At 36.2% G+C, this 15904-nt stretch overlaps 1 protein-coding gene across 4 annotated transcripts in view; it reads left to right on the forward strand.

Moving 5' to 3' along the window:
* Positions 1-15904, forward strand: part of SLC41A2 (solute carrier family 41 member 2) — a 51209-nt gene that overhangs the window by 14163 nt on the left and 21142 nt on the right. For all 4 annotated transcript variants that reach the window (XM_021386988.1, XM_021386981.1, XM_021386974.1 and 1 more), the window contains 5 exons: positions 4060-4131; positions 4982-5126; positions 6669-6815; positions 13646-13793; positions 14363-14442. In XM_021386988.1, the coding sequence (XP_021242663.1) occupies positions 4060-4131; positions 4982-5126; positions 6669-6815; positions 13646-13793; positions 14363-14442 (592 nt within the window). The remainder of the gene's footprint in view (positions 1-4059; positions 4132-4981; positions 5127-6668; positions 6816-13645; positions 13794-14362; positions 14443-15904) is intronic.

The raw sequence follows: 15904 nt of genomic DNA on the forward strand, positions 1-15904 counted from the left end.
GAATATCATCACTTTTCATTGATGTAATCCTCAAGCTCATCCAGTTTCTGTACAATATTAAAATGCTTTGTATTAACAAGGATTCTCAGCTTTCTGTCATTAATAAATTTCATTATCACATTATATTGAAATATTGCGCAAATGCACACTGTGATGGATGTAGCCTTAGCAATCTAGTGAGCGTTTCCTTGTGTTTTGCCTATTCTAGAATCTGATGAATTTTGCCCCATACACCTTCTTTTATAGATAATAATTGATGCTTTGTTGTAGTTTTTGCTATTCAGTCTTGTTTTCTCTTTGATTTTAATGCTTACTTTTCAGTATATTCTTACTGTTTCTTAAAAATAATTTGTTTAAACCTTACTGCCTTTACTGTCACTCGTAAATTTGTGTATCTTCTACTTCACTCTTTTTTGTGTTGACATTTTGCTAAATTTGTTCCTGACTGCTACACCTCGTGGCCTCAGAATTGAAACTGTTTATATTGTATAGCAAAAAATATATCCAGGGAAGTCCGTTATCTACCAGTGACTTACAGAAAGCTTACAAAGAGGTTCAGGGTCAGCTAGCTCCACTATTTCTTGATAAGTTAATGGGATCTTTAATTCTTTATCTCAATTACAACCCACGACCTTTGTCAGATCATGATTCCAACACCTGTTCTCCAGGCCATTCAGTGCAAGATTTTCCCATCATCATCAATGCCATTTGTGATCTTCATAGCTCTCATCAAATATTTGGAAAAAGGTCACAAAGACCCTTTTTCTGTACTGGAAAATCTAACGCCAGTTCGTATCATCCATCAGTTGTTACCAAGCTGACAGGAGTTGATTCTCATCACACTGAGAAAATTGACACTGGAGTTTCTGCAATACTGGCTGCATGACTGGATGATCTTGTAGGTTTTTTCCAACCTTGGTGATTCTATGATTCTATGCTCAGTGGCTAACTAAAATTGACTTTATGGGGTTTATTCCCCTTTCCCTCATTCTGAATGGAATGGAAATCTTACTCCATAATCTGTGTGATAATACAATCTGCAGATGTCTTAAGTATGATTTTTCAGAGCCAGTTTGGCCATTTGAGGCCCAAACCCCCTAAGAACAGCCCAATACGAAAGGGCTTGGTTTGAAGAGTATTGTCAGTGTCACTTAGCACTGCTGTTAAGTCTAAGACGTAAGTCAGTTGATGCTTCAGTTGGTTTTATCCAAGCATATCATGAAAGGCTTCCTCTTACATCAATACAAAATTTTTCCATGTCTATCTTGACCAAGCCAGGTTAGCCAGCTCTGTTCACAGTCTGCCAACATGAAGGTTGATTAACTGACCAAGAAGAGGCTGGAAAAGCATGCATTTCTTCAGACAATACAATGTCACATGTGGGAGCACTGATTTCCTTGGTGTTGCCTGATGACACGGTCACTGAACCATGTAGAACCACAGAGAAGTTTAAACTCATGGACAGTTGCACTGGTTGCTCTGCCTTCCCCAGGTTTTAAGAACAGGTGCAATATCATACTGTATCATTCCTTCTGAAAAGTTTAATCAAACAGCTTGCTACTGGACCTGCAATTTACATGCCAGTTCTCTCAGACTTCTATGAGATTATTCTGACTTTTGCACTCTTCACATTGATTTACTTGATGCTGACTCTCTTCAGCCATCCCATCTTTGCTCCTGTTATCCTCATCCTCAGTGAAAACTGAAGGAATATTTTAATACAGGTCATATCTAAGCAGTTATTTGCAGGCAGTTGTATGATTAATCTTCTCTCCTAAATTTACTGAAGCCAGCTCCCCACGAGGTACATCCTAAACACAAGACTGCCCCTCTGAATAACTTTACTTTGGAGATAAAATTCCTAGCATGACATCCGTGTTGGAGATAATTGTTGCTCAACTAGTGTATAATTCCATATGAATTTGTATCTGTGTCTATGCTCTTGGGGCTGTAAACAAATTATTTTCTCTTATCAGTAGTACCTCTGGTTTCAAGTTTTACCTGATCACCTACCTTCATCTTGTTGCTCAAATTCCTGCTTTAGCTGTTTGCTGCTGATCACTCACAATTTCCTATCCACTTTGGAATTAGTCATTTCATTGTCTCAAGACTGTGGTTTCAGTCAGCTTCAGGGCATATCTTGTACTTGTCTTTGGTGTTAGTGTGCTTGTAAAGAGTTTTCTCTTACTCCTTACAGAGTTGTATGAGGTGTACTTAGGTCAACTGCCCATTCAAGCATGATATTTACATGATATGTTTTGGATTCTTCAGCATTGTTTTGTTTTTTTTTGAGTCATTCTTATCATCTCTGTTTACATTATTGCCTTTTCTCCTTATTATTTTAAGAGGAAGTAAAGAAAAAAACACGCAAACCTGCTCATCCAGACATCCCCATAAACGTTATGCAGACTCTCCATTTGACTGTGTGTTATCAGGGTTAGGCACTAGCAGTATGGCTTTATAAGCCTTTTGTTTGGATTTGTGTATTCCACAGTATCCTAATAAACTTGAGCTCACTTAATGGAAATCCGCAGCTGAAAGAAGCGTTCCTCCTCTCCTTCTTCCTTTCAAATCCAGAGACTGTTTGTACCACCATGGGTGGATCAGATCATTTTGTAGAAAAAAAAAAACCCTTTTTACTCCACAAAAAAAGTATGTTTTCCATCAATCTCTGCTTGACATACAAATTGCTGTGAACTCACTCATGGAACTGGTGGATCTGGTTGAAGAAAGACAAGGTAAATGTGTAGCCAATGGTAGGGGAAAAAAGAATGACATTTTCTGGTAGCAGCTCACTTTTAGAGTGCATTAGATATTTTGCAAGATTACTGTTTTAACAGGTTTCTTGGATACTTTTCGCATGCTTCTTCAAAGAACAAAAAACGTAAAGCTCTCCATTGCCTGTCATTTAATTAGTTTAGTGTATATATTTAAAAAGGATACAAGGAGGATTCTTAGCCATACTAAGAATACTGCTCTAATATTTAAAATTAATGCATGTATTTGTGGAACTTTGACTGTATTTCAAACACCATAAATTTATGACAGTGCAGATTGAGATAGTCTTTTTTCATTTCCCTTTTTTAAGGTGGTGTTTTTTTAATATTTTGTTCCTCACAACTTATTAATATCACAAATGGAACAAAATGGAAAAGAAGTTAAAACCAAACAGAAATTATCAGAAGAGGAAAAAAGTGTGCATTAAGGCCTATAGAGAAATATAAGATGTTTTAAAGATTAGGATTCTATGGGCAGCATCACTGCAGCTTATGGTAAAAATATAAAAACTTAGTTCAAGAAGGAAGTTATTTTAAAAATTGTCATATTGAAGTGGTACATGCTACCTTCAGGTTTTGTCCTTTAATTAAAAAAATGCAGGTATGAAATACTGCAATAAAAGTATGTACATACTTTTTTGTTTGTTAGAATAATTAATTTACTGTCTTTCCAGCTATTGCATTTGAATTGGACCTATCTCATTAAAGCATCATAAGTCTCTAGCTGTGCTGTGTAAATGAATACTGAAGGCAATGAGATGTGGTTTATCATCTTCTCTAATCACTTCCAATTTCTCTATGCAAGTAATTCTGTTGCAGTCAATTAACACACTTGCATGAGAGTGTTTGTGCTCACACACTGTATTCCTGTGCAGTTTTTGATTGGCTTATGGAATTTGAAGGCCGCAGAAACAAGCTTAGCCTAAGGTGACTGAACACTGAGAATTTTCCCTTCCAGCCACTGATCTAATCACTAGTGGTGCCTGGACATTCCTGAAACACAAGGCAGCTAGTGTACCTTGCACAATAAGCTAATGTTAAACAAGTTAGCATGTAAAGCTGCATTGAACTTAGCTACTTTTGGATAGATGGTTTAAATACAATTTTGAATCAACAGCAATGTTTAACTTGAAAAAGCACAGAACAGTTTTAATTTACTTTCAAAATGTCTCTTTATTCTGGTGAGAGTTGAAATATTTGTGGGTTTCTGCCTTGTTAGTGAATTTTCAAAGTAATATTATTTTAAACCCAAATGTCTGAAATTCTCTTATAATTTTGACAGGTAAATATTGGAAAAATGGATTCTCCCATTGAGAAATGGAACTTAATAATTGGCAATTTGGCCTTAAAACAGGTAAATATAATTGATTTTTTATTAAGTTTTGTAAGTGAATCAAGTTATTTAAAAAGCCCATGACAAATGTGGACAAATAGGAGATAGACAACGTTAATAGGGAACAAATTCTACTATACTGTTTCATACTTAACCTACAATGTTTTTGTGAGTGGTCTTTTTTAGTACTGCGTAGTTCTTCTCTAAAGCAATAGAAGCTTATATTTATAACAAGAAAAGGTAAAGTATTCTTTGGAACTGCAGCAAGGATATTTCCTTTTAATTTTTTTGAAAGAACATTTCTAAGGAATTTGACCTCCCAAATATTTTCAATACTGTATTTTCATTGGATTCAGTGTTTAAAGAAGTATGTGATTGAGCTTTTGGGTAATAAGCAATATTTTAAATAGCTTGATCATTTGAGGAATGGACTGTTTTTTCTCCAAAGCAACTATTTCTTGATCTAAAGAACTATTTCATGTCCTGTGTTATAAAGCAACATACTCAAAAATAAGTGAAAAGTTTTTGCTGTGACTTCACTGTTTTAAGTGGCTTAGGAACCTCTTGAGGCGTTTCATCTTTTGCTCCTTATAATTCCTCAGCTTTTTCCCTAATCTGACTTTTGTTATTCTTCAGTCTGTGAACTGTGGTTAAAGCCTTTCCTGTTAGCATGAGATTTTTCTTCTTGATCAACTAGGGTTATCACTGTCTCCACAAAGTAGATGAGTGGAGCATGCTCCCTTTACAGTTGCAAATAAATGTAGAGGAAAGAACAACAGAAAATGATTCTGCAGTCCTCTTAAGCCTATTGATTGTTTTAAGAATCACTCATCACTAAAAAACAACTATTTACCTTCTTTTACTTTTCCAGGTTCAGGCAACAGTGGTTGGTTTTCTGGCAGCAGTGGCAGCAGTTATATTGGGCTGGATTCCAGAAGGCAAATACAGCTTCAATCATTCAATCCTTCTGTGTTCTAGCAGTGTAGCAACTGCATTCATAGCTTCTCTTTTACAAGGTAAAAGAAGTATATATGTTACTTTGTATAGCTTTCTAATTCTCTGTGGATACTGAGTGTATATTATGCTGATACTCACTAAAAAAAAGGTCTAATAGGGTCTAATACATCTGAAACACAATTGGGGGTAGGATACCCTTTTGCAATTTCTGTGTAGGCCTGAATATTACATTCCCCTCTTGTCATATTCTTTCAGAAAGGTTTGATTTTCTGACCTCCTCAGCATGTCTAAAACAAAACATATGTATTTTAGATGTTACCTAGTAGGATGGAGAACTTTTGTTTCCCCTACTTTCTGTATTCAGGGATGTACAAAGTGTGTTCTTAATACTAAACAGCTAGGACTTATTTGTAATTAAGCTGAAATGAGCTTAGATATTAATTTAGCTGAATCCAAACTCGCTGTTTTTCCATGCTGCTTATATATTATCTTGTGCTCTGCTTTGTTTCTGAAGTGAGCAATTTGGCTTGTTCTATGAAGGGTTTGGGTCGAGTTAAAGTCCCCTTCTGCAAACAGCATCAGCGTATCTGTCCTGAGCCACATAGCGTGATGGATTTAAACTTCCCTTGCCAATTCTCAGGAAAGATTTAACCATAAAAGGCAGTACTTAGAACACACAAAAGGTGAAAAAAGAGTGCCTTTAAAATATTCTTTTAAAAAATACACTATCAGAAGTCTTAATAATAGTAAGTCAAGGAGAATGTTTTGCTTCCTTTTTATTAACTTGCATATACATGTAAAAATTACAAGATTATTAGGGTTTTGCATGCCTTCTAGAGCATAAACTTTTTTTTTTTAGTAACTACAAAGCCATTGAATCTGATCACACTACAGAATTAAGAGCAGCAGGAGAAGTGGGGAACATGAGTGTGTTTTTTCTCCTTCCCATATGTAAGGTGGACATGAAAATAAACTTCAGGTGTTATCTGGTGATGGCTCGCACAGGAAATTACTATCTGAACATCAGCCTCCTATGTGTGAAGCAGGTGCTTTGGAAATCAGACAGGATCATTTTAGTCCTGTTGGGAGTTTCTTGGAATGAGATTCGTCAGGCAGTTTCTCTGAAAGTGAGCTCCTAATTTAGCCTACAGTAAATAATGTTACTTGCTAAAATGGTTGAAAATTGTAATATCAATTTTTCACAATTTCAGACACACGGGTATTTAATCTAATGTTGTTTTCAGGGTAGAGGCATTAAAATTTCAATCATCTAAAGTTAATGGGATGTTGAAGTAATATACCGAATGTTTTTTCTTCAGGGAATGGTTGATTTACAATTTCAGTCTTGCTAATTCTAATCATAAGCAAAATAATACATTATACAGATGGTTCTTGATTTTTTGGTGCGCTTAGTGTTTTGGTTTTTTTAAAAAATCTAATTTTTAAAAATGACTAAAACTTAAAAATACAGAAGTCAGTCAAGTGGGAGGGACAAAAGCAAAGACTTACAAATTAGGTTTCCGATTGCTGTTATCTTGGAATTTCTTAAGAGATTACAGCAGTAGATAACATTACTGTACTTTCTTCTTTGTTGAATCTAGGAATAATAATGGTTGGAGTTATTGTTGGATCAAAGAAGACTGGTATTAATCCTGACAATGTTGCCACTCCTATAGCAGCAAGCTTTGGAGATCTTATCACTCTTGCTATTCTAGCATGGATAAGTCAGGGTCTTTATACTTGCCTTGGTGAGTATGTTCCTAAGTTTATGTATCCCTAGAAGCCTCTTTTGTGTGGGGGTGGTGAGGAGAAGGCAGGGAGGGAGAAGCCAGGTTTCTTGAATGCCCACCCTATGTCAGTAATTTGCTTCCCAGAGCCTTGTTGAATAGTCCCTTTGCTCTGAAGGTGTTGAATGGGCTATCTTGATCTTTATGAGAGGAGTTCTGCTTTGAGAATTTTTTTTTGGTATTGCTGTTTTAGACACAGTTCAAATTTATCTTGAGCTGCATCTATATATATACCTGGAAATCCAAATGATGATAATTTAAGTAACATAAATAACAAGTCTACGACAAGTACGTACGCAAAGAAGTAAAGCATAACTTTGTACAGATTTTGTTTTGTGGCAACTAGGACTTACTTTTAAATGAGCTGCTCAGAAATGAGTTCCTTTCCAATTCCTACCAAGGGCTTTCCAGCTCCCATTGCAGTAACTCCTTGTTTCCTCATATTCCCTACTCCTGCTTCCAGTTCCAGTTTCCCCAGCTCTTTCCTATCTGTTTTGTTTGTGGCCTGACACTTCCATGTCTCCCACCTGTTTGCTGTTCCTGTGCATGATTGTAGCAGGTTTACTGGCATTTTTTTTCTGCTTTACAGTGAAGGAAGGACCTACTTCCAGCTTCTACAAATAACAGCCAATTAACAGCCTGACTCTCTTGCTTTCTTTGTTATGTTTTCTTACACACTTTTTGAATATGTTTGAAACATAAATTGGATGTCTTTTCATCTCCTCCTTTATCCCCAGTGGAGAAACAAAAAGTGGGAGAATATATTCTTCTAGGAAGAAAAGAATGTCCAGAAAAATATTTAAAATTAAATTATTACTGCATCTGACTCCTTCAAGTATGCTGTACTTTAAAATACGTAACTATAGGCAAATATAGTGCAGTATACCTCAGGCCAAATTTTGTGTTGTTCACAATTGTTTTACCAGACATGCTGATATTACCACATAAATTCTTGCATCTGTGCTCAATTTTAAAACCTTTTCCTCTAAAAATTTGGCTTGTTTTGTGTAAATATTACATCAGTCAGGATAGGCTATAGTTCTGTATCCTGTGTCTGACTAGGTGAGACTTTGTGCTTTGCTCAGAACAGATGTTCTTATGTTTTTTTCTTCCACTTCCCTGCTTTCTCAGTACTCAAGCAACAAGCATAATGGGAATGTTATAAAGAAATGCACGGTTTATGAGCTAGTAGTGAAGTAGGTTGAGTTCACCTCTGAGCTGTCTTCTGAATGAACTATTTTCCCCTACAATTTATTAGTCTAACTACTCAAATGTACTGAAAAATTGTGCAAGTTTCTGGCTCTCTTCATGGGAAAAGTTGTTTTAATAGAATTATTAAGGTTGGGAAAGACCTCTAAGATCTAGTGTCTAGTCCCTCAGTGCCACATCCACACGGTTCTTAAACACCTCCAGGGACAGTGACTCCACCACCTTCCTGGGCAGCCTGTGCCAGTGCAGCACCACTCTTTCTGAGAAGAAATTGTTCCTAATATCCAACCTGAAATTTTCTAATAACAAGTTTGGAAGGGTGAAATTATTTTTGTACAAGCTTTCTGCTTGTTTGTAACAGAGCTACAAACCAGATGCTTTGTAGCATACCCAGAAGGGGTAAGGAAAAAGGACTGTAGCATACTTACCTAGGTTAGGGACATAGCAAATACTGAGTTTGGCCACCATCATGGATGCAGCTTCTTAAAAATTCACTTGAATGCTTCAAAAATAGTGACAAATCTATCGTAAATGGAGATTTAAGCACTACAAGGTTATCAGTTGTGTCTTAACAACGTCCTGGAAAGAACTGCGTCTGTGCAGCTACATTACTCTGTGAATTGCTTCCTCAAAGATAATCACACTATTTTCTTTACATAGACAATCATCATAAACCAACTTGTCCTTTAAATGCTTAACCCTGCGCTTAAGTCAATTGAACTCTTCAGCAGCTAATTTGTGTTGCGTCGGCAGTGTCTATTCCCCTAAATGTGCAAAAATAATCCAACACACACATGTCCAAATTTGTGCACTTTGTAATTAGTGCCCATTGAACGTAGCGCATAACATTATGACGCCGCCTAACGCATTGTAACGTAGTTACATAGGCAGGGGAAAGGAATTTCTCTCAGAGGAGCGCGTCCTTCCAGCCCGTGCCCTCGTTCCAGCAGGGGGAGGAGCTGCCGCTAGGGGGCGCTGCAGGCCCGCCGTTGGCGCCGGCCTGGGCCGTCTCGCTCTTCGCGTTCGTGGTGGGACTTCGTTTAACGCCTATTTGCCTTACGGAACGCGCCGTCAATTCATGCGTGTATCTCTCAAGTGTTCTTATGCATAGTTTGAGAAGGCAAAGCGTAAGCTTCCCGTTATTGTTTTCAGATTCCTAGTTAAGGTAGGAAAAGACCTCTAAGATCACCTAGTCCTACTGCCAGCCCATCCCCAGCGTGCCCACTGGCCATGTCCCTCAGTGCCACATCCACATGGTTCTTGAACAGTGACTCCACCACCTCCCTGGGCAGCCTGTGCCAGTGCAGCACCATTCTTTCCGAGAAGAAATTTTTCCTACTATCCAACCTGAACCTCCCCTGGTGCAACTTGAGGCCATTCCCTCCCATCCTATCACTGTTTCCTGGGAGAAGAGGCTGACCCCCACCTCGCTACAACCTCCTTTCAGGTCATTGTAGAGGGCAATAAGGTCTCCCCTGTACCTCCTCTTCTGCAGCTGACCAATCCCAGAAGCAGTGTACTTCTAATTCACATCTAATTCCTGCCAGAGGCTGCATTATTTTCAGTGGTACCACACTCGGCAGTATATCACAGTAGATACCTGCATAAGGGGTAAATGTTGTGCATCTGAGTTCTCCAGACAAGGAGATTGATGGCTATCAGTGTTTACTGAGGGGATGACGGCTTAAAATAATTGAAGATCAGTAAGGACTTGGTTGGGAACTTTGTCTCTTCCCTCCTTCTTTATTAATTCAGGCTCACAGGCTGAATTTCATTGAAGAATTATTAAGAGTTTTTAGGACTTGATTGCCACTGCACAAACTCCATAGCAGAGCCACCAAAACAGACTGAGCAGGATTACATCTACTATGTGAGCTAAACATTACAAAGTTGTCAAAAGTGGAGATAAATGAGCACTAAAAGGGGAGTCGTTTTTTTCTCTTTCCCCTTGTCCAGCTATTGTAGAATAATCTTTATTTCTCTGTGGATTGAATATAACTGGGATGCATCTGGAAATTAGTCTTCTAAGGTTTTTGTAGTAAGCTGTTCTACCAGTAGAGTGCCCCATAGCTAAAGGAAAATCCTGCATGCTGTTTCTGGGTTAGCTTGAGCCGAGTTGTTCCCTGGTCTTGCAGGGAGCTGTATTCTAGCATAGCTCACTTGTGACAGTTTCTGTGATATGTTTCTATAAAATAAACTATTAATTTCTTCTATAGTTCTGTTTTTAATTAAACTTATTAGATGAGATGTATAATTTAAAGTTATATTAAGGAACAGTTGCCTTGGCTTAAATTTTACATCTTCTTTCCCTTAAAACCTAGGTAGGGTAAATTTCAGTTGTGTAGTCTAAAACTAGTACATTGGTTATTACGTATACCTGATTTTTCCTTCTTTAGAAGTATGAGAATGGCTGATAGCCTATTCATTTGTTAATCATTCCATCTAGTACTTTTTGACCAAGGAATCCTAGTGGAATGCTTTTATATTATCATAGCAAAAGTTTGTTGGATTTTTGTTGTTGTTCTGATTTTTTAAATCTAAGGTCTGGACTCATCCTGACTTTGAAGATCCCCCACCCCTGAGAACCACTCTTGGCTTTTGTTCATTTCAGGAAGGGACTTATGTCACAGTCTTGTAACATTGGGTAGCTTTTATCATCGGGTCTATAACCAGCTCCATTTAAAGGCGTCAGGTATAAGTTTTCTCTGTATTTTCCTCCATGATAAAATTGAGACATTTGTACATATTAAAATATGTACAAACACTAAAGGCCAAAAAATAACTCCTCTCACTTGTTGACTCAGAGGAAATTTAAGCTATTGCTGAGCAGTCTTGAAAGGCCTCTCTTAGTATGTAAAAAACACTTGTTGCATTTTCTTTCTTGTTGTCTTTCATATCATTAAACACCTTATAAAATTACTATAAAACATATATTCACTCTCATGAAAATTCATCAAACTTTTGCTTTGTTCACTGTAGATTGAAAAACAGTCATATTGTGTAGATACGCATTTCTTTTTTTCACATAGCTGCTGTTAACTAAAAAAGTTGTTGAGTTCACCAAGTGAAAAATCAGCCATGAGTTTATTGTGTTTTCCAAGACTTGTAAAGCTTCCATTGCTTCTGGCTGCTTGTTGATTTCTGAAATAGTACAGTCCTGTAGTACTGCGTATGTAAATTGTATTTATTTTGGTTATAGTTCACGAGTCATAATACACTGGTAAGACTGTCTTCTACTTTCTTTCATTTTTTTTTAACATCATACAAAACATTTCTGTGGCAGGATGATATATTTGTACATACACTTTTTATTTTACATAATTTATTAAAAAGCTGCATATTAAGTAAATCTTGGTTACTAATCGTTGTACATTTTCTGGAATGGTTTCTGTTTTATCTTTGTGCTTTTTTCTTTTTTTTCTTTTTTTCCCAGAAGAAAGAAATTATAGAGCATAGTTGACAGGAAGAATGCTTATTTTTAGTATTTGTAGTAATTCTTGGACTAACTCTCAAGGCTTAGAGACTGATGTTGGTAGTTAAATATTCTCCCTTTTCTCATGAACATGTTTTAACAAGTTATTTACACTGTTATTGGGTTTAAAAAAGAAATTATAATAAAATGCTGTGCTTTTGTGAGCTTTAATTTCCTATGTTGGTAAAAATCCTACCATAAAAGTACAATGGGCTGATGTACAAATGAGAGACTTTCAAAAACTGGTGAATAATTAGGATAAGGCTCAGCATTGCATCTCTGTTCTGCTGCTAAATGTTTTTTGTTTGTTTGTTTGTTTTGCAACAGAGGATTCTACCTTAGAACTATTTTCTCATTCTAACCTTTCAATCAGTTATTGTGGCTCTGGTGTATGTGAATGCCTCACCTTGAGTACTTATGAGAAGAACCGTCATAGAGGGAGAGAATGAATAAGTAACAGGAACATAATGTCTCCTAAAAGGAGAAAAAGAGGGCAGTCTCAAAGTTTTAAGAAAATAAGTATAAAATGAACGATGTCTTTCCATGTAACCAACTGTAGTATACACAGGTATCTTTCTTCGTTGCAAATGGATGGAAGAATGCATTTACCTGTGCAGTAAGCGGTGGTCCACATGACAAAAAGTTCAAGAACTTTGTATCAGTACTTTTTTTTTCTTTGTTATTGTTTGATGGAACAAAAGTATCGTGTGTATACTCTGTGGAGTCGGACTTTTTTTACAGTAGGCCCATCTCTTTGCTTATAGAAAGAGGAGAAAAGACTTAAGAAAGCACTACAAAGGAAGGAGATAATATATTGTAAAATAGCTAGAAAAGGAATGGAAAAATTACTTCTCTTTTGGGAAGAGAAAAGTAATGGCTTTGTCTCTTTCTTTTTCTGATAGCTTTCTACTTTTAGCTTGCACAGTGATAGGAATCTTAGTCTCTTGTGCCAGCTCTGCTGCAGAGGTTGTTACCAGTCAGTGCAGAAGGATAGTAACTTCTAAAAATACTGCAGTGATTCTTCTAGGAGTAATTTTAGCTGTTCTCCCTCCCTCCACCACGATAACATCAAAGTAGTAATTGCTTAAATTTGCAAGCTTTGTAATAAGCCATAATGCTTGGGTGGGAATATTTTTATATATACGGTGTATTTTTCTTTGTTGAAGTGTTTATGTGTTCTGCATGAATTACTTCAGCCTGTTAATTTAAAATGTGTTTTGCATTGAGTTGTCCAAATTCTGAAAATTTAGACAAAATGTGTTTAATATTAAATACACTGCCACATTTCTCATAAAAATAATATATGCAAAAGTGAGGTGTTCTTATGAGCTGTGTTTATATTTGCCAGTAAGATAAATTCTCCATTGCTTACCACACTGTTGAATTAGGAAGTTCTGGATCACTGTGATGGCTTCTGAGTGGAGGGGACTCTAAGACTGAACTAATCTGAAAAAAAAGATTACTCTTTCTGTGGAGACAGTTCTCTGCATTATTAGTTCTATTTTGTGATGGTACTCAGTTAATGGTATTTGTATTTGTGTTTCTGTGAAATATGATGCAGTTCTGATGGATAGGTGCAGGCAGCAGAATTATGGCTGTTAATTTCCAGTCTTGCAGGCAGATTATAAAGCAACTGAAGTACTGATATAAATGTTTCAATATTACACCTTGTGCTTGCATCATTTTAGATATCCTGTGTCAGGGAAGATTAGCATATCTATCTGTGCTTTGGCAAGATGGAGGTTTACATATGCTATGAATATGTATATAAAAATATGTTTTCAATATGTTCAGTTCCTCTTTTTTTTATTAGAAGTGTAACTAAATAATGTTTTATATTCCACATCTCTATTGCATTTTTATCATTAAGCATCATACAAAAACGTTCTTCAAAAATTCCTACTTTGCACAGATAGTTCTGTCTTTGATGGGATGGGAGAAGGTGATCACATATGGTAGATGTTATACCACGTCTTTTGATGCAGTAGTTGAAAACTTAGTTTTTATCCCTACTGTTTTCACTATTAAAATTATTCCACTGCATGATGTAGAATACAACTTATATTGCGTCTGGAAAGCAAAACAGTTACTTTTCTATATTATTTTTTAGAGACATATTACTATGTATCTCCTTTGGTTGGTGCCTTTTTTTTGGCTCTGACTCCTATGGGGATTGTCATAGCTGCCAAACACCCAGCTACCAGAACTGTTCTCCATTCAGGATGGGAGCCTGTTATAACTGCCATGGTTATAAGCAGGTAAGTCCATTTGTTGTGATTTGCCCTGTTGGCTCTCCTCTGTGTCTCCATATATCCTATTTGACACTTGACTTTGCTTAAAAGAAACACTTTAAGGAGCCTCTAGAATGTGGGGTTGGAATAAACTTTAATATTCCAACAATTGGGATGTTACATAGTTAAGTCATAGTTTGGAATGAGTGGAGAAGGTGGCAATACCCTGCAGAAATGGCTGAGCAGAAGCGTGTCGTATGAAATGAAGGAAATGGTGAGCTATTCATCTCCTGCAGCTTCTTATCAAAACTGTGATTTAGTCAAAGGAAAGCTATGAATCTTAAAAGATGAGCGATTGCCTGAAATTCTGTTGTCTTTGTTACACAGTAAGTCAATTGTAATATTTAAGTCGGTAACTGTAGCAATGTCAGTAGTGCAGAGCAAGTTAATAAGGTTAACAAATAAGGTTAATAAAATAAACTGAGGAGAAAATTGTGACTTGCAGATATTACAAGGATGAGACTACTAAAATAGTTTTGAAATAATGATTAATATATCTGCTTGCCTTATTCTAAATATTGTACTTTGTCTTTCAGTATTGGTGGCCTTATTCTGGACACAACTGTATCTGATCCAAACTTGGTTGGAATTGTTGTTTATACCCCAGTAATTAATGGTAAGACTATGGCGGGATTGTAAGATACGATATATCAATTGATGCACCTTTGTCTGATAAAAGTCTATTACAGTAAATGTTTGTTATGGAAATTAGGATCTGCTATATTCTTTGCAAGTTTTGATTTTGATGTCAACAGTTGTTAATTAGAACACCCAAGGAGAGGTTCTTGATCCTATTTACAATTATTAAAGCATGATAGAGAATGTGAGAAATAGAAACCTAAAGTATGCATTAAGAAACCATGAAAATGGAAGAAGAGGTATATTCAAGTATCATCAAATATAATATTGAAACTGTTTTGACCAAGGAAAATGTAAGTAAAATTTTATTCCAAAGGGTTTTCTTTTGGACATCCAGGAGCAAATTTTCAAAAGAGTAATTCAATATTTACTTGCGATGTATGTAGGTATAAGAACTAGCAAATAAATAGATTTCTAAAGAAGTATTTGTATTGGTTCACATTCTTGTTGTGCACTTTCCAGTTGTAAGAATGTGTTCATGATAATTTATTCCGCGAATTCAGAATTCTAACATCTAAGATTAACAACAAGGCAAATTTTGTATGAACAGTTAATATCTTATTATACTTAGTCTGAATGTAGTATGAAAATGCATATTTCTCAAATGTTTTTACATCAGCATCACATGATTGAGATGTAATTAGCTTGCAATAATTGCAATAACCCAGACATATTCCGACTATACTGCTGCCTCGCTGTTCTTATCCTCTTTTGTATTTCTTCATTTGACTTTCTACATTATTTTGCACTTTTATGCACTGCTGATTTTAAAACCATTTCTCGAGTTATCGAGATGATTCCAGCTTCTGGTTTTGGCTTACAAAGTGCTTTGACTTATCTTAACTTGGCCTCTGCAAATTCTGTAGGAGTATATTCTACACCGTTTTCTAAGGTTATCAATTAAATAAATCCTAACTACGAATTTTGCTCATCATCTTTGATAACAGAACGTTAATATTAATGCTGAGTTATAGTTTTGAATCACATTGCCCCTCATATAATTAATTGCCAGAGGTTGCTAATGGAAATGTGGCATGGGGTAGCATCAAAACATTTTGCTAACCTTCATTACAGTCAAGAGTTAGTTTATCTGTTTCTGTGCCCATTAGGCAAGCTGTTACTAAGGAGGAAATTGTGCTACTTTGATGGAAACGTGTGTGGCAAATTCATGTTAGCTCTTGTTTTACCACTTTTATGTCTTCTAAACGCTTACAAATTGTCTATTTAATAATTTGTTCCAGTACTTGTCTAGGAATAAATTTCAGTGACACGCAGATTCCTCAGGTGATATTTTTTTGGCCCCTCTTAGAGATACATTTTCTGTTTTTGCTATTACAGCCCTCTGGTATTCTCTAACCTCCAAGATAATCAGTTTGCAAAAATGATCCCTGATAATTCTTGGATTGTTCATCTAGCTCTCTAAGGATGCTATAAATTTA

The sequence above is a fragment of the Numida meleagris genome, chromosome 1 (assembly GCF_002078875.1).
Source record: "Numida meleagris isolate 19003 breed g44 Domestic line chromosome 1, NumMel1.0, whole genome shotgun sequence".
Classification (NCBI taxonomy): Eukaryota; Metazoa; Chordata; class Aves; order Galliformes; family Numididae; genus Numida; species Numida meleagris.